The sequence below is a fragment of the Poecilia latipinna genome, unplaced genomic scaffold (genome assembly GCF_001443285.1).
Source record: "Poecilia latipinna isolate Pla-1442-1.1 unplaced genomic scaffold, P_latipinna-1.0 Scaffold886, whole genome shotgun sequence".
Classification (NCBI taxonomy): Eukaryota; Metazoa; Chordata; class Actinopteri; order Cyprinodontiformes; family Poeciliidae; genus Poecilia; species Poecilia latipinna.
This window is the reverse complement of record NW_015113502.1, coordinates 82,256-102,146: the sequence shown is the minus strand read 5'-3', so window position 1 is coordinate 102,146 and position 19,891 is coordinate 82,256. Positions and strand designations below refer to the sequence as shown.

The window sequence follows — 19,891 nt, the reverse complement described above, 5'->3', positions numbered from 1 at the left end:
CAGTTGGTGTATCGTTTGGAATGACATATAAACCCCACCAGTGAGCAAGCGCACAAAATTGCCCCGCCGGGTGAAAAATGGTGCGCACCCAATGAGAAGAGAGTCAACCTCAAAGTTACAACCAAGATTGTGATCCACTATGAAATGATGGACGCTAAAGTAGAGCGTGTAGAGGAAATTAACTGACACCTGTATTCTTAAACAATTTATTAACAGATCCACAATCGCAATGCTCAAGCTCCCAATTGATAAAGACAGATTGGTTATATCTGTTGACTTCAAGCTGTCAAAACAGTTTCTTGTGCAGTGCTCTAGCGACACCTAGTGGATCTGGCCTAAAAAGAAAATAAAATAAAATAAGAGAAACAAAAACCAAAAAAATAAAAAAACAGTGCACCAGATTGTGTTCGACTTCTCCACAGTGTCGAGCTTCATCGAGGGTATGTCCGTGTGTACAGCTTCGCGTTTGATGATATCTACAATCTAACCAAGGAGTGAGAAGAAAACGATCAGCGCGGTCTTTACAAAAAGTAGAATATAATCATATTTATTCCTCGTCAGCCAAAGATGCTTCACTTCATTCGTAATGCCCCTCCAGTTACGGCCATCATGCAGAAGAACCCAAAAACAAACAAACAAACAAACAAACAAAAACAAAAAAAACAAGTGAGATTTATTCACACACGTTTGGAACAGATAAGTCCAGTTTTTATTGTTGTGGTTTCTGTCAGCGTAGCTGTGGCGCTCCTGAACATTGATAAATAAAACACTGACGAAAATTGGTTTTTTTTTTTTTTTTTTTTTCCTTTTTCTCTAAGGATCTGTTATCCTTAAGACACGGTGAAGTAAGAATAACCAAATTAATCATCATTCCACACAATTAGGTTTTTTTTCCTTGACCAATGTCCTGACGCAACAGAATGTTTTCTTTTCCTCTTTTAAAAAAAATCCAACTCATCCCGGGAAGAACGTGTTGGGGTGGCTGTGGCGTTCTGTCCCTGTCCAAGGCCCCCTCATGAATAACTCGACGTTTTGCTACCGACGTCGTCCTCCTGCGATCCCATACTCTGCAGGACAAGTGAAGAAGCAGCAGCAGCACGGGTCAGAAATGTTTACCACAAAAACACAGAAGTCGTAGCTATGTTCTTAGAACAAAACAGATCAAAAGTGGGGCTTTTCTTTTTGACACATTTTACAGAAGAAACGCTCTCAGATTTCGCCACAGTTCAAATATAGCTGTGACGTTCCCGTCCTAATCATGCTTGGCAGTAGTGTGAAGTATTTGCTTTTCACTAGAGAACTCATATTTCTCCAGTTTTTGTAAAGTTTGTAACCTATGGATGTGAGTTTAGTTTATTCCGATTTCTCTCTTAATACTGGCGTAAAATAACATAAAAAACTTGTAACTTTTATCAAAGAGTTATTGTAGGAAGGATTTCCTGTAGCAGTCTGTATTAGAGTGGTGTGAAGAAGCCTCTGACTACACTGCTGTCACGATACACTTCACTGGATGATAAACTGTCCCAGAAGTTATTGTGATAAACGATAATATTGTTCCCTTGAGACCATTTTCAACTGATACAATGGTAATGGCTTTATAATGCAAGAACACATTTTCAGTTCCATATCAGACATTTTAAGCTATATCTAGTATTTTATATTAGCAATTAGCAGCGCTAGCGTTACTAAACCAGAAGTATGCTCCATGTACTCCTGCATGTTCTATGACTGACAGGGGAAAAGCTCAAACAAACAAAATGGCTGCTTTTTTGAAATCTGCTTCACCTTCCTGGTCTGCTTAGAAAGTCTTGAAAGCTTGAATGAACCACAGACATGTCTCAATATGTTGGAGAAAACATGCCTGCTTACTGCACTGAAAAGCTTTTTTTATGAGCTTAACGTTATTTAACATTCATATTCAACTGTCAGGTTACAGAAACCACAGGTTTTCACAACTGTCATTCAGAATTTGGCGTGCGTTTCATTTTATTGCTTTTATTCAGGCAATAAGTAGATAAAGATACTATTTAAAGCTACTGAGTATAAAAGTCAGGCAGGAATGCCTGGCAATGATGATGCAAAAGCTTAGACACACACTTCCTTGTTTGAAACTGCAGTGTGGTAACCTATTGGGTTTTTGGTGATCTAAGATGTCAGTGCAGCAGTAGTGAAAATATATGGAAAGCCAAACATGTCAAAAAATGCGGTACTTTGTTGTGTCTGGTAATAAACGCTAATAAATGATGATTAAGAAGAACATGGTATCAGTCATATCAGTGAGTTGTAATCGTTTAAATATTTTTATTTTCTCTTTGGTGGGTCAAAATTTATATGGTGTAAAATTAAGCCAGAATTAACTGACTCAACCAATGCTAGTCATTTCTATTTTTTCCAATTTTCCTAAAAAAAAAAACAATTAGTTCAAACAGGAAGAACATTTCTGAAACCTTTTCAATTACAATTTTGAATCTGGGTTACACACCAAACTTTGATTTTTGTGTAATATTCCAAAAAGTTAGTTCAAACGAGTCTTTGAACTAAGGGTTTTTATCCCTTTATCTCATGACATGTAAAATTATTTTGATGATAATGTTGACTATAATTACTAAGGAAGGCAGTAATTGTAGTCAACATCTATTTTACTGATCATATTTAGACCATCTTGTAAAATGTTCCTTTATTTAAATCAATTAATCTCATAATTGATATGTTTGCATGAATACAAGACATTTGTTATAGCTGTCATCACTAAAGCAGAAATAAAACACTCACCTTCTGCACAAACTGTGGGTTTACTGTAATTTCTTGATCCATAGACTTTAGTTTCTCATCCAGCTCTATACATTTCAACATCTGTAAGTAATAATAAGGAAACAGTGATATGGGTTATAGTAGCTTTAACCAGGATATTAAAGCAGAAAAAAATCCACAGGCAGATTTCAGGATCACCTCTTGATCTATTTTGTGAAGCATTGCTGGGTTGTTGTATTTTTCGGGGTTGTCATGGAAGCAGACCATACCGTCCTTTTGGTTAATGCTAGCATAGATCTCGCCATCTTCAATCTGAAATGCACATTTTTTTTTTTTTATTACATGAACCGCTTCCAACAGGCCTCATTGTTGATCTCGCGTTAAAATTTAAAAGAGAAAATGTTTGAAACAGCTCAAAGTTGTTTCTGTGCACAGACTCACCATGTGTAAGACGTATTTCTCTGCTTCCTGGGGACCTGAGAGCTGCACTCGACTCGCCATGTCTTGCAAAGACAACGTCAGGAAAGTCTGCAGGGATCAGATGAAACAGGAAGTCATTGGAGACCCGCTGAAGCCGGTCTTGTGGAGAACAGCAACTTTACAGTACTTTACTTTGATTTTTAGCATTGTAGCAGAAAATTTTAAGTGATGTACTTGATTAAAGTACATTTGAATTAGTACGAGTTTTTGGGAAATCAGTGCAACTGAAATTAAGTAAGTGTTGGTTTTATTCCTATTGTATTTTTGGTAATTTACTGCTAACTATTATATTTTTTTTAATCAAACTTAATTTTATTTTTTATTTTATTATAGGTCTATTTATGATGTCTTAATTATTGTGAAGCACTTTGGTCATCTAAGGTTGTGGTAAATGTTCTATATAAATAAAGTTTAACTTTAAAAAACTATATCTTCCTGTTTAAACCATAAACATTCAACATAGTTTCAGGAGTAGCACAATATTTTTACCTCTAAATAAAATCAGGTTTAAACATTAATCTTGGTACATTAAACTTCAGAAACCAAAATTAACTCATAAAATAAACATTTATAGAAAAAAAACTATGCAATCTAAACTGTATTGTTGGTTAATCTAAGTACCCAATTTAATACATTTTAACATTTTTTTTTAACACGAAAACACCTTGAAATCCTTGCACCACTGGATTTCACAGGCTTTCCCTGATTCCTTGGAATATTTCATGAGTTTTTCTGAGGTCACTTTCAGGATCCTGTGAGTAAGACTTTCCAAAGGCAGATTGAACGCAGGCTTCTAATTACAAATGTCATCATTTCAGGATAGGAAGCTGAAAATCTAGCTAAACTGTTAACTGTTATCATTTTTCTCATTAACTATGCTTTGTCTAAAGCGATTGAAATCTTTCCGCTGGTTTTTGATTTTATTTAGTTCCAGCTTCAGAAGAGAGAAGACTTGTCTTCAGAGAACGATTAATGGCTGATGACTGGATATCCAATTCAACTGCTCGTTTTATGCTACTGCATCACTGACTTTACCTTACAGTTTAGTTTCATTTCATTCCATTTAAAACCCGATTTAATAGTGCGCATTTCCAACATTAAGACAATTGGTGCGAGTTAATCGCCCAGAGTCCTCACCTTTGTTAGCCTCTGGATGTTCTTCTTGTAGAGGGAAGAGAGGCACTGCTTGACCAGGCCTGTGTTGTTGTCTCGTGTGAACGTCTCGTTGTGTTTGTTGACCAGGCTGCGCAGCTCGGCGGGGTTGTTGGTGGAGTAGACCTGAGCCAGCTCGTGGTAGGCGTTGCTCAGGGGCTGTGGGTGGAGGCGGAAACCACGGTTACAGCAGGAGAGGAAAACGGTAAGCTCAGGCCTTAACTGGCTGATATAATTTCTTCACTTACAGAAGTATTCATGTCCCATTTTTCACCTTTCAACCACAAACGTTATGGATTTTATTGGGATTTTATGCGATAGACCAAAACAAAAACATGGGAGTTTTTGGAGTTCAAGCTAAGTCAGAACGTAAGGCAAAATGTATTTAGGTCTGGACTTTGACTAGACACATGAATATGCTAAACCAAGCTTTTTGTCATGTGGACCCAAAACCATCAAGTCACAGTATTAGCCAAAATCAGAATCGGCAGGTCAGCATATTTAAAGATTACTGATCGGCCAGAAAACTGCTATTGATGCAACTCTAATTTCAGATTTAGATTTTTTTTCAATTTCTTCCTTAAACCTCATAATTAGGTGCAACTTTGTGTTGGTTTATCACTCAACATCCCAATAAAATACGCTGAAGGTGAGACAAAAGGAGAAAGTTGAACAGCAGGAATAACTTGCTTAAAATGGAGAATGTTAATGTTAGCTAAAATGCTATATTCTGGTAGCTGCTCTTCAAAGTACTCTAAAGAAGAGTCACCTGCATGTCAGACATTAGACAGAATTTCTATCCACTTGTTTTGCTAAAGCAGAGAAACACCAGCGTTGTGATCCAGTTCCTACCTTGATGAACCTTCCTACTATCTGTGAAGTGTATTTGGGCAGCTGCTGCACTTTGCCGTGGAGAATGAGCGACACCAGGATGTACTTCTTATAGGCTTCCAACATGATGTGACTCACCGCCATGGCCGGAGTGGTTATTGCCTGTCGAGGAACACCAGACGGGTTAGTGTCCCCCCTCGGAGCACGACTGGCTGCGACGTCGGACGAGCTAACGGGATCGTACCTGTTCATAAAAATACAGTGCTCTTTCAAAGTTTTTCAGGCCCGTGTAGATCATGCCGCCGTAGTAGTAGTAACATAAAAAGTGCTTTGCGTCATAGGCTCCGTTCTCCTTGCAGATGTCCATCATGTCCACCTCCAAGAAGGGCAGAGCGGGCTTGAAGCACTTCGCTAACAAGCACAACTGCAGGAGAACGAGAGGAGGGTGAGGGCGGCGGAGTTGGACCGGACCAGATTGGACTGGACCGGACCGAACAGGGACGGGGGAGGAAACAGCCGACTCACCTGACACAGGTCTGCATGAACTGAGGTAAGTTGGTTTGTGTTCATCTGCATTTTGTCTATTGCCTGTTTTAGGATGACGACACCCCTCAAAGGCTGCAGAAGAAGAAGAAGATGGAAGCTTTAAGTTAAACTGAAATTGTTTTAAATGCAGCCAAATATTTACTCTAAGAAAATAAAAAAAAAAAAAAAAAAAAAACACCTCTTAGGGCTTGAAAATCATTCTAAGCTAAGAGTGAAATGACCGCCACATGTCAGAACAACATAAAAAAAAAAAAAAAAAAACACCCACACACAAAAGATCTAGACCAGCGACTGAACTAGAAGGAAGTGGTGGTTTTATGTAGCAGCAAGCTAAATGCAGCATGACTGATTTACTATTTCACCATAAATGTGTCAAGCAGACCCTTTGACTTTATGAGAGATGATCTGTCCTGCATGGAGCACACAATGAGCAGCTGGACTGCAAATAAAGCAAGTAGAGAGACGAACCCTCTGAAAAGGGTTTTACGAAGCTGGACGTGTGCTGCAGCAGACAGGAAGTAAAGCCAGAACTGAGAAGAGAAGCTGGGCTACAAAAGCTGTAAAAGTTCAGAAAACAAAAAACAGCAGTGGTGAAAACAGAAATCAGAACTTTCCTGTTTTCATGAGCTGCCCCAGCACAGACTGCTGAGAGTCTGAGAGCCAGCATAACTCAGTGTGAGACTGATCTTATCTGGCTCTGCAAAGGTCTGAAAATCTGCCACCGTCCTCATCTGCTCTGCTGTTAGAGAGCTGCCTGCCTGTCTGACTCGCCCACCAGGTCACATCTGCATGTGCGATTAACAACCATCACCCCACTGTCGCTAACAAAAACTTATAATAAAAAAAAAAAATCTGTATCAGCAAGTGAGGCTTTTTAAAGATTGTGATTGTCCTGGAAACTACAATCCATGACTGAAGATCCACATGAACGTTTTGTTCTAATTCCTACCAGTCAGGGCTGAATGATATCAGAGAATCTTGCGACGGCAATAATATTGGGAAATATTGCAATAACGATATCAGTTATGCCTGTTTTCTTCTCTCCTGTCTGTCTGATCTGTGCTTTCTTTAGCATTTTTGCCAGTCATTTATGTCTAGTGTGAGCTTTTGCTGTCCAAATGGCTAAATGTTGCATGAGCATGAAAAAAATAAAACTTCAGAACACATAAAATATATCAGCTCTCCAAACAGTCCTCAGGCATGTGAATATTGCGTACCACGACTACCGATTCACATTTAAGCCATTTAATAGCTACTTAAAATGAAAAAACTAGTTCATGAAATAAAAACAGTGTAGCTCATTACAAGTAGAACAATATATTTAATGACTTTTTCTGTTCATTTTGACAGCTTCAATTCTAGGAAAACCTCAAATTACCTCACCTAGAAGATAAGAATATTACTTGAAACCAATAAAATATAATTTCCAATACAGAAACGTCCTTTTGTATAAGTTACAGTTTCATAATAAAATCAGCATTTTCATAAAGCTCATCAGCAGAAGGAAGCATGAGGACGTTGGACCACTAAGTCCAGTCCTTTATCCTCCATAACTTCTGAGGTTTCCATTTCAGGACTAGATTAACAAATGCAATTATTTTTTTTTCCCTGAAACTTTTCAGCTCAAAACAGAACAATATGAGAATTTTGCCGAAACTTTTACAAAAGGTCACCGTCTGGCTCACTGAGCGGTGTCATAAAGTCTATGATGTTTACCGAAGGAAAAGGTCAAATTCTCCACTGAGATGAGCATCTATGAAATTATGTCTGAAGCAAGAAACTGATTCACTGCTGAAGCTCTTACCTGTTTCCGCTCTACTAGGGCGTTTGTCAATTGGTGGCAGAGGCCAGCAACTGCAAGGAGAGAGAAATTAATAATAGATATTTCATATAAAAAAACAGCAGTTCGTTGTTTGGTAAATAGCTCAGTAGATATCATTCAACGTTTTTGTCCTACTGTTTTCAAAAATTGCCATCAGTTATTTATCAAGCATGCTGTAAGAATTTAGCTTCGGCTTCGGCTTCCTGTTTCCGGGTCAAAAAGGTCAGTGCCTTTGCGTTGCTACATTTTATTCTTCTTCTCAAATTGTGTGTCACAATGTAGAACTAGGTTATTATTTGTTTTTGTCGCCAAAATGACTCAAGTGTAACTTAAGTGAATCTAAAAACGCTTTTAATTCCAGGTGGGAACAATCGGATCCACGTCTGTCCGTTTATGTTCGAATCAATCCAGTCCGCAGTAGAAAAGGCACCATGAGCGCCGCAGACAGGATGTGAACGAGCTTTGCTCACCGTCAAGAGTTTACTTACAAGTGTCTGTTGCATATCTAATGTGCTCCCCATTACAGGTGCTGATGAAGAGCTGAACTTGGGAGAAGAGCGTCTCAAAGTCTGGGATGTTTGGCATGGAGAACTTCACGAATCTGACAGCAAGAGGAGGAGAAGGTCAGCTCTCGTCTTCCAGTGCAACCATGAGAAATTAACAACATCACAGGCCTCGACAGGAAACAACTAAATATTAACTAAACCAAAGTTTAGCTGAAAATCTTAGTCATATGTAATATATTAGGATTTATGCAGGTTTTAAACATATTTTTTTTATGAAAACTACATCTCTGTATGAAAAAAAAGTTTTGTTCTTTTACTGGGCTGAATAAAAGAATGTAATATTCTAATTTAAATTTCATGTTTTCATTCTCTATAAGCAAAAAAAAAATCATCATGAAGGCTGGAATTAATCTACACAATTTGTTTCATTTAGTGACAAACCTGTGAAATAAATGGACTTTTCAATAATATTCCAATTTACTAAAATCTTCAGCACATGTTTCTTTCTTTTCTAAAGAAGAGAATCAACCATGTTGCTACCAGAACATGCAACCTGGTTGCATGTTCTGGTAGCAACATTTTATTCTTTTTCTCAAATTGTGTGTCACAATGTAGAACTAGGTTATTATTTATGGGTAATTATTGCAACAGACAAGATCAAATATTGCAAAGTGGAAAGAAAATATGTAGTTTTTCAAAGGTATTTACCAAAACAAATCTGAAAACTACATATTTTCTTTCCACTTTGCAATATTTGATCTTGTCTATTGCAATAATTACCCATAAATAATAACCTAGTTCTACATTGTGACACACAATTTGAGAAAAAGAATAAAATGACTTTTCAGAAAATGACAGTTTTTACCACGTCCTAGAGAGAGAACAACTGATCTTCAAACACTCCGACAGAATACCGTAAAGCAGATGAGACAGAAGAACAATGGCGCCTAATGAGCGCAAACAGAGGAGAACTCTGACTCACAGCACAGCCAGCACGCCCAGGGAGTGCTCCTGGATGTCCAAGGCCCCCAGCACCGTGTCCAGGTGGGACAGATTTTTGGCCAGCAGCTCCCCGCTCTTGTTGATCAACTCGCACAGCTGAGTCATCTGGCCTGGGAGGGGAAGGGAGATTGACAGGGAGAAATTTAAACTTCCTAAAATTACAGCGCCTTGGGAAAGAAAGTCAGGAAAGAAAAAAAACAAAACAAAACAAAAAAACATTTTAGATCCAGTTAAACTTTTACACGTTTTTGTCTCGTTACAACCACAATCTATGGTCAGAGGAAAGTCTTTTATTTAAAAAACAATCTATGAGCATCTTTTTAAATCCAGTGCAACCAATTTCCTCCAGAAGTCCCATAGCTAATAAAAACACTTTACCTGAATTTTAGTTCCTGTTAGGGAACATCAGTGAGCAAACATGAAATCTGTGATAAAGCTTTGGAATAAAAGCTAAAGCTCAACCAACTTGTAAAACGAATGGAGGAATACACACACGTGTTGCCTTTTAAGGTAGAAATATTGGTAATGTCGTGCAGGCTGTGTTTCAAATGATAAATAGTAGCATATCAACTTCAATGTAGCGGAAAAAAAAAGAATCAGGAATAAGTGACTGAGCTTGAGTCGGCCGGTAAAGACAAAGCAGAAGACTCAGCTCTGATTATGAAGTGTCTCTGACTTTTCAGATTTGTTTTGGTAAATACCTTTGAAAAACTACATATTTTCTTTCCACTTTGCAATGTTTGATCTTGTCTGTTGCAATAATTACCCATAAAACACAGATGTCTGTTCGTGATAAAAAGTGGAAAAGTGCAAGACACTATTTTTTTCCAAGAAAAAAAAATACACGAAAAAAAAGAAAACCTAAAGGACACTGTATTTATGTAATAACGTTAACTGTGTGTCACTTTAAGGGCTAGTGTAAGACGAATACTTTTTTTATTCATTGAAATAAATAATATTAAATGGCTACGTTTTCTATATTTTCCCTCCTGATGAGTTATTACTTATAAAAGTAGAAAACAACATGAATCACATGCTTGTTTTGTGCCAACCCACTGCGAGTTATTTAAAACACCAATCGGCCGGTCAGATGCCCTGTCAAGGCCTTGCACAAGGGAGGTAAAGCAAAAGCGATTGACAGATACGACTTTCAGCCAATTATGTTCCAGATTTTGCTTTAACGACCAATCAGAGGAGGCCTGGGCGGGACTACCGGTAGGCAATACTCAGAAATTATTAGCTAGATCAAAACCAAAAAGTAGAATTTTGACATTTAGTTTTACGGGTCGTGGGGTTTGAGCGAGTCTTAAGAGTTACGAGGAACAGACGAACCCCATGCTGAGAGTTTACGGGACTCTCGCGCCCCAATAAACTCGTTTTTGTGGTGTGTTTACATGATAAAGCAAAAAGCAGAGCTCTGAGCAGTTCTGCTGCCTGGCTATCGCCAAAGCATTGGGTAGCATATGCTAGCTAACTAGCTAATACTTCTCACTACGGTGAGTTTAGCGGCCCTACCTTGAGCGGAGAGCTGCCGCACGTTGTTAACGAACTGCTCCAGTGCTGAAGCCATTATTTCCTGGGTCCAAAGTGGAGGTAATTCGCAGTGTTTTTCATTCAAACGTCAGAAACAAGTCGGTCCGGATTGAGACAGGGGGCCACACAGCCGCCACTGATGGGAAAGCTATCGCGAGAACACGGGAACAGAACAGGCTGCTACGGGATTAACGAAACGTCATTTTTGACTCTTAAAGTACCACATACACGGTTTTGCTCGCCGTTTTGTATTTCAAAATGAATAACAAAATTCTACAACTGGTTTATAAAAACTTTTAGAAATGATCTTAAGGGGCTTAAGATGGCGGACTATTATACTGTAGAAAAGAAAATGGTAATGGCAAAACACTAAGAAATGCGGAAGCCACTTCCTTGATTTTAACAAAGATGTTTTTTACACTAAGAGCTCCTGTCTATATAATTTTTTTTAAATTTCAACATTTACCTGTCATGCACCATGTTAACTACAGCTCTACAGGAATAAGTGGGAAATGGCATAGACTACAAACAATGGATGGACGACCATTTACCTCAGAAGTCAGAACTCATTTCATTTCCAAACATTCTAAATGCATGGAAAGCCATATTGAAATATGAGGTTGCAGTTGAATGACCTTCAATGGAGTGCTCGAGTTTTAACCATAAGTTGAATTTTCTGTTTAAAATGCAAACATAATGCATTGGATTTGTCTTGAAAGTTGGAGCTAAAGTTATATGACAACACATATAACCACATTCTGGTTGGAAAAACTAGCTGTTTGCAAAAAAATAAAAAACGAAAGAAAAAGAAAATCTAGTTGGATTTGCTAAGCATAACCAAGCTAACGGCTATAAGCCTATAAATATTTCTCAGCATCTTTGTTTCTTCACATTCAAACCTGATGTCACATTCTACTCAACTTCTACAGTGATGACAGTTCTCTAAGGTGAAGTTTAAGACAGATGAAACCTTTATTTGTGAAAAGAAAACCATCACCGGTTAAACACATGATTAACCTGATTTCAGTTGCAATATAAAACAACTAAGTAGTTGTTGAAGGTAGGCTCATCAGACAGAAAAGCACTGATTTTAGATTTTTTGTTTTGTTTTCTTCAATGCTAAACTGCAGAAATGATGTGGTACACTTAAAACACACCGAGTGAGCTCTCTTTTCTGTATAAACCATCTTGGAAGGAGCTGGTGTTGTGTCGCGTTGAGTTCCAGGCTAGGATGCGTTTCTACCAGTTCTGCCTTCCCACACGCAATTGCGCTTCTCAACGGTATTTACGGCCAACCTCGTGGTGCATTCAAATACACCACTCAAACTAGGATATTTATATTGAAATAACTTGAAAATTATTTAACATTTGCTAGTACACAATGCCACCAGGGCCTTTATAAACTCTTCATGATTAATACCTTTGGTAGCTTTCAAGTAGTTCACTGACATACATTGGTTTTATTAAATTATATTTGACTGAATCTAAACATTTTAATTGTGAAATTCTTCTACTGCAGTATCTTTGAATGAATGATTTTGTGTTAAATAAAAAGATCAAATTGATTAAAATGAGTTTCACTTAATCCTATCAACATGTCAACAAGTTGTCTTTTATGTATTCATCATGTTGGAGTAACTTATTTTGTCCAAATTTTTAAGTGGGTTGAATTAATTTCTTTTTTTTAATTACCTAATTTGTAGTATATTTAAAGTTATTTGAGGTCAGTTATTATTGTTGTCAGTTTTTGCTATTTAAGCAAGACAAATAAAACTACAGAACCTATTCTATGAGTACATGAGTAGGTAAAGGTCTGGAATGTACTGGGGTGGGTATATTGTTCTTACAAGAGCAGGAAAACTCAGCAGAAAAAAACAGAAAAGTTCTGTTTGTTGCTTGTCTGAATGGATGAAAACCATGAGACAGAATTTTCAAATTTGAACATTTGACTCGTTTTGCTTTCCTTCTAGATATTGGCAAACAAAAGTATGCATCATAAAAGAGAGACCAGCATATGACGTTTCATTTTCAGCCTTTCAATCATTCTTTACACACTGACAATTCAAGAACAGACACAGAAGCATAAAACTATTAGACAATTAATAAATGAAGGCAATGTTCATTTTTAGATTGTGCTATTTGCTTATTAAGTGATAAACATGACTTTGTTCATGTTATTAAATAATTCTTTTCAATATTTTGGAAAGAATTAAATATATCTATACAAATGTACGAATTGACTTGAATGCACCACGGGCAAAACGTTTTATTTTACTTCGCCGTAAAACACCGTTTAGAAGCGCAACTGATGAGGAAACAAATCTCAACGGGGGAACCCGAACTCGACACAACACCTGTTTGTAGTACAGCTTGTTCCCACAGCTGAGCTCTTCTTCCTCCTGATGCCGCAAAAACAGGCGATAACTGTCCGTTTCCGTCCACACTGCTTCAGTGGCCGCTGTTACCGTTGCAGTGGGACGCCCAGTAACAGCTGACGGGTAGCTAACACATCGTCAAACCGCTCTGAGTGCAGCGTCCAGCGGTGTCACATTTGACCTGGCCGCTGCTGCTGTTAGCCTGACAGGGAGCCAACAGTGTTAGCTTAACTCCAGCAGCGAAACGGCCATGTACAGTGAAACACAACGTCATAAATAAGCAGCAAAAGAAAGAAAGAAAACAGTGCTAAAATAAGTTTATTTTTTATCTCCAATGCGGACTTTTTGTCGGCTTGTTCCAGGCGCAGTGAGTTCGGAGAGGTTTAGCGATTGTTGGCGGCGGCAGCAGCGATGTTGCTGTGCACGACTGCAACACGCCTACTGGGAAGAGGGAAAACTTTGCTCCCTGATCCGTTTAAGAGGATTGCTATAAACATGTCGTCCTCCTCCGACGCCGGTAAGAGACTGCGGGTCCTGGTCGACATGGACGGAGTGCTGGCGGACTTCGAGGGGGGCTTCCTGAAGAAATACAGGGCCAGGTACCCGGACGAGCCCTTCATCACCCTGGATGACAGGAGAGGCTTTTGGGTGTCTTTACAGTACGGACAGCTCAGATCCGACCTAAGTGTAAGTAAACGGTCAGATAGAAACAGTTTTTACGGAGATACAATATAGCTACTATCCCAACTTTTTTTTGTTTGTTTGGTTAAATAAATCAGCGATTTGGCTACTATAGTTTGCCGTCTTTAGTCATGTGCCATCGTCAGATTTTCAGTAACTTTTGGTAAAGTGTTGTAGATTCTTATTTAATCAATATAAAATATTCTCTCCCCAAAGCAAGTTCTAGACCTCTGGTGACATCACACGAGGCACATTAATGCCACCGATTTATTTCTGATCATGTCCAGTTGCGTTTTTTTCTTCTTTACTCATACCATTTATATGGAATACTATTATACAACTGAAAAAATGATTATGTTGATCTCATAATTCTGAATTTTATTTTCAGAAAAAAAATCAGTACAAAATTTGAGATTAAAGACAGTATTTTAAGATAAAAGTTAGAATTTTGACAGAAAAAAATTGAATTATAAGGGAAAACAAAGTAATAATTATGACAGTTAAGTCTTTTATTAATTTTTTTAGGTGGCTCCAGACCTCTTCCTTATATTTAATACATTTCTTCCTTTGGCTTACTTGTATTTTGTATGGCTGCAGCAGAAAGTTGGACCACTACATGGATTTCAGGAAAAACTTTGAACAATAAAACATTTGAAAGCAGTTTGTGAAAAGTTCTAGGCCAAACTAGTGAAGGGAGGGGTATATCAAATTAATCTAAACTCTGCTGTCAGCTGACCATATTGACTCTTGTTCCTCTTGTGATGTCATTAACTCAAGTACACAAAAAGCAGAATTAGCATTTCTCACTGAACTTTTTAAAAACGTTGCATTTTGTGAAATCCAACAGTAAGAATGCAAACGTCTGTCCCATGTTTTGGATGGGTTAAGACTTTTTCACAGAGTGTCGATAACAAACTTGACCTTTGTTCCTTCTTGTTGTACACTAGATACACTGATACTAATGCAAACACACGTGATCCGGTGGATGTAAACTAACTGTTTCCATCTCTCTTCAGGAAAAAGCCATCAGTATCTGGGAGTCCAAAGGCTTCTTCATAGACTTGGATCCTCTCCCTGGAGGAGTGGAGGCGGTGAAGGAGATGGCCAGGATGGATGAGTAAGAACAATCAGAATACGACGGAATACGGCGGATAAAAACTTGTTTATACCAGTTTATCCGTGAATTTGCCTTTGACTGGTTTGATTGAACATTGCCTCAAATGCTGATTTTTTTCTTTGCTTCCCACTTTCATCAAAAGTATCAAAACTACCAACCAACAGGATGCACATCAGTGCACTTTTTTGGAGTTTATTAAATCTGATTAAGTTTAAGAGCATTTGCTTTTATGCATAGAAGAAGTTATTCCTTCAACTGATTCATTTTCTGTTGGACTAAATACTCTTACTAGCGACCCTCTGTGCATTTTTTCTCTTCTATGTTATGGTCTTTGTTCAATACCAAATCAATCAAAAAAAAAAAAAGAATCACCAGGACAGAAAACCAAAAGCAACAACACCCTCTAAGTTTAACTGTCTCATAAAGAAAAGATTGTGCATTTTGGAACAAAGCAATACATCGTCAGCATACAGGATAATCTTACAAGTCAAATTAGTCGTTTCTCAGGTGATTCGGTCCTTTGTTTTTTAAGCGCACCTGCTAGTCGTTTGATAAAGATTCCTTGACATGTAAACAGCATTGTCATGTGCCTTTGAGGTTGAAACTAACAGAGAACATTTCCAAAACTAAGTAAGCTTCATGGTAGCCTTGCAGCTGGGCGTTTCAACATACATTTGTTGATGAGATGGTATTGAATCTAATATTTGGCCACTAGAGGGCAGTAAAAACAAGTTAGTAATAGAATTGTTACACCAGGATAACTTTTTTTCAAGCCAATGGCAATGTCCTTAGGCAGAAAGTAGGGGTACTGTTACCTCATTGAGGCAGTACTTCTTTGTTATACACAAATAATTGTACAGATCTCCCAAACAACCAATAAAATAACTTGGCGATATTAAAGTGCCCATCCTTGTACTACCAGCAGATCATAAGTCTGGCATTGATGTTTTTCTTGGACAAAACTCTGTCATCTTTGCGTCTCTTTTAGTCATCAACCGTATTATTAAAAAAAAATCTTCACTCACAGACACCCTGCTGCCAGTGATAAGCAAGCTCTGCCTTGGTGGTGAGTGATTTTGCAAGGTTTGTGACACCATCTTCATCAATGATGGTGATTTTAGACAGATGCACTCAGGAGCCTTTTTCTTCTCCTGAACCACTTTGGGTGAAGCTCCTCTCAACCCCACCTTACGTAGTCATTACATATTGAACATTTCTATCAAAAGTGATCACTCTGGATGTGTTTGAGCTCTTCATGTGAACTGTTGCGACTTGTGTCCAGCATAATAAAGAGGCTGTGTGGGTGGCATATGCAGCGAGAATAGGAAATGAATCGCCATGTGTTTCCACTGAGCTCTTGTTGTTTCCTTCTCTCCCTGCAGCACAGATGTCTTTATTTGCACGAGCCCCATTAAACATTACAAACACTGCCCATATGAGAAGGTGAGCCTCCTGTTGATCAATAGCATGGAATCTTCTGCTATGATGATCATTAAGGGATTTTTTCTAACAACTGACACCTTCATTGTGTGTGTGTGTGTGTGTGTGTGTGTGTTTTTCCAGTACGCCTGGGTGGAGAAGCATTTAGGCTGCGACTTTCTGGAGCAGGTCATTCTGACCAGAGATAAAACCCTAATTGCCGGTGACCTCCTCATCGACGACAAGCCTGACATTCAAGGTGGGCTTTGTGGACTTGCATTGTTTATGTTGTGGCATTCAATAGCTCTTAGACTGAGCAACGCTTTGAAAAAGTATACTTAATATCAGCCTGGGCAAAAACAAAAAATAAATTTTATTTACAGGATTTTATTTACTAAAGGGAAACAGCCTGACCAACCAGAAAAGTTGGTCAGAATAAAAAAAAGATATCAGCCCTCTCCGAGTTTAACTCTGATGTATGAAATTTCTCTGGAGATAAATAAAGTGTCTGTCAGTCTCTATTTATTTACTTACCAGCCACATGTAGGCCTGGTTAATCAGCATTCAAGAACGTCCAGGCCTTAGGGTGGCACCTTCAGCGCAGTTGAGTTAAGCAGCACAGCAGTGATCCAAGGCACAGCAGAAAAGGTTTAAAAAATAAATACTTTGTGTGAGTAATCCAGTCTAAGTTTGGACTTATGAATGACTTGGAAAACTCTCACGAACACTCGATTTCCAATAGAAGGGGATTGTTACATTTGCAATGATACATAGCCTTGCAAATGTATTCAGTAGTGGTGCATCAATTTCAGTTTTCTTGCTGATCTTTCCCCCATTTAAATGGGTTTCTTTGGTCGGAATACCAGCCAGGCCAATCAGTGAACAGAAGGAAAAGTTGTGAACGATGAAGTCGATTTTCTGCGCTGTTTTAGATTTATAGTCTGACTGTAGTTTTTGCGATGGCAACGGAGGAAGTAAATGAAGCCTTTCAGTCTATTGAATTAAAATCAGCAGCCGCCTCGTTTGACTCGGCACTTCTCTCTTTGCAGCACAGGCTGGTCGTTTACAGAACACGCAATTTCCGGTTAGTTGCATAGAGTCGAAACGGAGCATTTCATACATTACAGACAAACATTAGCGATTGGGTAAAATTTAAAACTTCAACTGAGTGTACACCTTCAGGAAGCAATCGGTCGTCAATAGCCAAGGGTCCAGACCATCTGTAGAACAAGGGACTGCTTTTTGCCAGGATACTTTAACTTAGTCTGGTGTGTTAAATCCCAATGAAACCTATTGAAATCACCAGTTGCAACACACATTTTATATGTGTATCCATGCGTCCTGTTCGTCTTTGACTGCAGTTGCTCTGAAACAACCTTCTGAATGCTCCTTCTTGTTAAACACAAGTAATATGTTACATAATCTTTTATGTCTTGATCAGGTGTGGAGCCCACACCAGCGTGGGAACACATCCTGTTCACCGCCTGCCACAACAAGCATCTGTCCGTCGGTCCCTCCCAGAGACGGCTCCTGTCTTGGTCTGATGACTGGAGGGGCATCCTGGACAGCAAAAGGAAGTGAGGAATGCCACTCATTCCTCTGCATCATAGTAACCAGGGTAACCGGAATACAAGACTGATCGTCCAAGACTGTTGAAGTTGCAACGACGTGAATGGACCAGCATTTCCTGCCGTTGTTTCTGAAGAAGAAAACTGAAGTCAGCCGTGCAGTTGTTGGGAGAGAAGAGAGAAAATTCACTTATTTCACCACCAGAGGGCAGCATGACACAGGCCAACCTCACGTCCACCGAACATCTCTAAATAACCGCATGTCGATTTTTAACAGGGCCAGACCGCATTAATGGAAGTTGTTGGTATTGCTCTCCTATGGCTTCTAAATTTGGAGCTTTCTGCTCAGAATCCATTTCGTTTTATTTTTGGCTTACTTTAGTGGTTTTTTTATATCCTCATTACAAAAGGCCAGTCCCATAAACATGTCCATGCACTGTGATTCACACAAAACATCAGGGCAGTCAGCTACACAGGAAAACAAACAAATATAGCCTCACAGAGCCGTAAGAGCTGGTGAACGTGAGCACAGGAGTGTGACATCAGACCCTGGATTACTGTAACGGTTATAGTTGGTATTTATTTTACCTCGACTTAAATGAAACACCACTGTAATGTACAGAAATTTACATCCACTCATCACTGGCATGCATGTTTCACTTTTAATGTTACGTTTAAATATGACTGTATAGAAACAAAATTAAAAGTTTGGCACCATGGACCTGCTTTTTTGATATCCTTGAGGTCGAGGGTTTGCTTCTCAAGTTTTCCAAATTTTTCATCTTGACCTCAAATCCACAATTAGACGGTTAAGATAATAGATTAATACAAACAGTTGTTCCAACAGGGATGTTTGATGGCCGGGAAAATCCATAATAAATTCAAACTACAACCAAAAAGAAACAGTTAAAATTCGTCACTGAAAGCCCTAAATGAGCATGAAATCGATGCCAGAGATGAAGGTATGTAAACTTCTGACCACCACCGCGGGAAAGGCGGATGACCTGGAGGAAAGTTTTGTTTTTATGCAACTTAAAAATTACAACTTTGGTGCTCTTATTTTTGTAGCATTTCATAATTATCTATGCATCTCACTTCACCCACTGAGGTAAAACGTACTCACACACACACGTTGCCAAAAAACCCACGTAAAACAAACATAGCAACTCAAAACTTCTGTTCTTTGAAAAGTTTTCCTATTCTAAACTATTAAATAGAATATTTAGAAATTCCAAGTCATTTTCAGTTAGATGTTCCACATGAGATGTACTATGTGTATTTTTATACTGTAGCGTGTTTACATTCGCACATAAAAGTAGATGGAGGGTAGAAACTTCGAACTAACTCCAAAGTGTTAGATTTATTGGAGTAAGACGATTTTTGAGTTGAAAAGTGTTTCAGAATGAAGTTGCCGCAAAACAACACAAACCTTTTTTTACCTCACTGTTTTAAAGGAACTTGTTGCTCTTCCCCATCAAAGCTTTGAGAAGACATGGTCCTTAGATTTGTGTGTTTGTGCCTGGTTCAATCTCCAACTTCAAATCGGTTTCTGACTTTTCTGTTTTAACACATTGTTTTCTCCATCTGAAGCCAGTGAAAAATAAAGGACACTTTAACATGTCTTTTTTTCCTGTGCTGTTATTCATTTCGGTTCACCCTGCTAAAACAAACGTTAAGGCAGACAGTTTGGACAGATGTTAGGAAACTTGCCCACCCCCCAGAGTTTCACCTCCCAGCATGGTGGGGTGGTGGGAGAGTTCAGACATGATGGGGCACACCTCTTTGTCCTTGTTGTCATTTCTTCCATCAGTCCATGTCATATCAGAAAAACATATATTGAATTCTTTTGAACAGTTTTCCAAAATCTTCTACTTTATTGTTCCAGCCAGATGGATTTTGCAGTGTATGAAAAACTTCTGATGTTTGGTAGCTGTTACACTTTGCATTTAGTAATAGTTGCCTAACATTCTCCGCAGTAGTTTTGGTAAATAAATCAATATATGGTGCTCGTGGTTTATGAGCAGTCTGAGACGGTACAACTTTGTCTTTCAGTCATTTCAAGATCTGGATGAGCCTGGAAAAATCCATCCCCTTGATCTATGGTTTGC

At 38.5% G+C, this 19,891-nt stretch overlaps 2 protein-coding genes across 2 annotated transcripts; one reads left to right on the top strand and one right to left on the bottom strand.

Moving 5' to 3' along the window:
* Window positions 1-192: 192 nt before the first annotated feature.
* On the bottom strand, window positions 193-10,803 carry cops3 (COP9 signalosome subunit 3). The gene is made up of 12 exons (XM_015048491.1): window positions 10,606-10,803; window positions 9,071-9,200; window positions 8,071-8,183; window positions 7,565-7,614; window positions 5,740-5,832; window positions 5,459-5,638; window positions 5,236-5,376; window positions 4,369-4,542; window positions 3,193-3,279; window positions 2,950-3,063; window positions 2,773-2,853; window positions 193-1,067 (listed from the first exon to the last, which is right to left on the bottom strand). The coding sequence occupies exons 1-12, from the start codon at window positions 10,658-10,660 to the stop codon at window positions 1,014-1,016; spliced, it is 1,272 nt and encodes a 423-aa protein (XP_014903977.1). The 5' UTR covers window positions 10,661-10,803; the 3' UTR covers window positions 193-1,013.
* Window positions 10,804-13,038: 2,235 nt separating this feature from the next.
* Window positions 13,039-19,405, top strand: nt5m (5',3'-nucleotidase, mitochondrial). Its single transcript, XM_015048490.1, has 5 exons — window positions 13,039-13,685; window positions 14,696-14,796; window positions 16,179-16,239; window positions 16,360-16,474; window positions 17,657-19,405. The coding sequence occupies exons 1-5, from the start codon at window positions 13,410-13,412 to the stop codon at window positions 17,794-17,796; spliced, it is 693 nt and encodes a 230-aa protein (XP_014903976.1). The 5' UTR covers window positions 13,039-13,409; the 3' UTR covers window positions 17,797-19,405.
* The last annotated feature ends 486 nt before the right edge of the window (window positions 19,406-19,891 follow it).

Bases quoted from the DNA above. Each gene is read 5' to 3' on its own strand.
- nt5m (XM_015048490.1), top strand. From the start codon at position 13,410: ATGTTGCTGTGCACGACTGCAACACGCCTACTGGGAAGAGGGAAAACT. The intron at 14,797-16,178 runs GTAAGAACAATC...CTCTCCCTGCAG, and splicing joins GAGATGGCCAGGATGGATGA to CACAGATGTCTTTATTTGCA. The intron at 16,475-17,656 runs GTGGGCTTTGTG...TGTCTTGATCAG, and splicing joins CGACAAGCCTGACATTCAAG to GTGTGGAGCCCACACCAGCG.
- cops3 (XM_015048491.1), bottom strand. From the start codon at position 10,660: ATGGCTTCAGCACTGGAGCAGTTCGTTAACAACGTGCGGCAGCTCTCC. The intron at 5,833-7,564 runs GTAAGAGCTTCA...CTTCTTCTGCAG, and splicing joins CCCTAGTAGAGCGGAAACAG to CCTTTGAGGGGTGTCGTCAT. The intron at 5,639-5,739 runs GTGAGTCGGCTG...GTTCTCCTGCAG, and splicing joins TTCATGCAGACCTGTGTCAG to TTGTGCTTGTTAGCGAAGTG.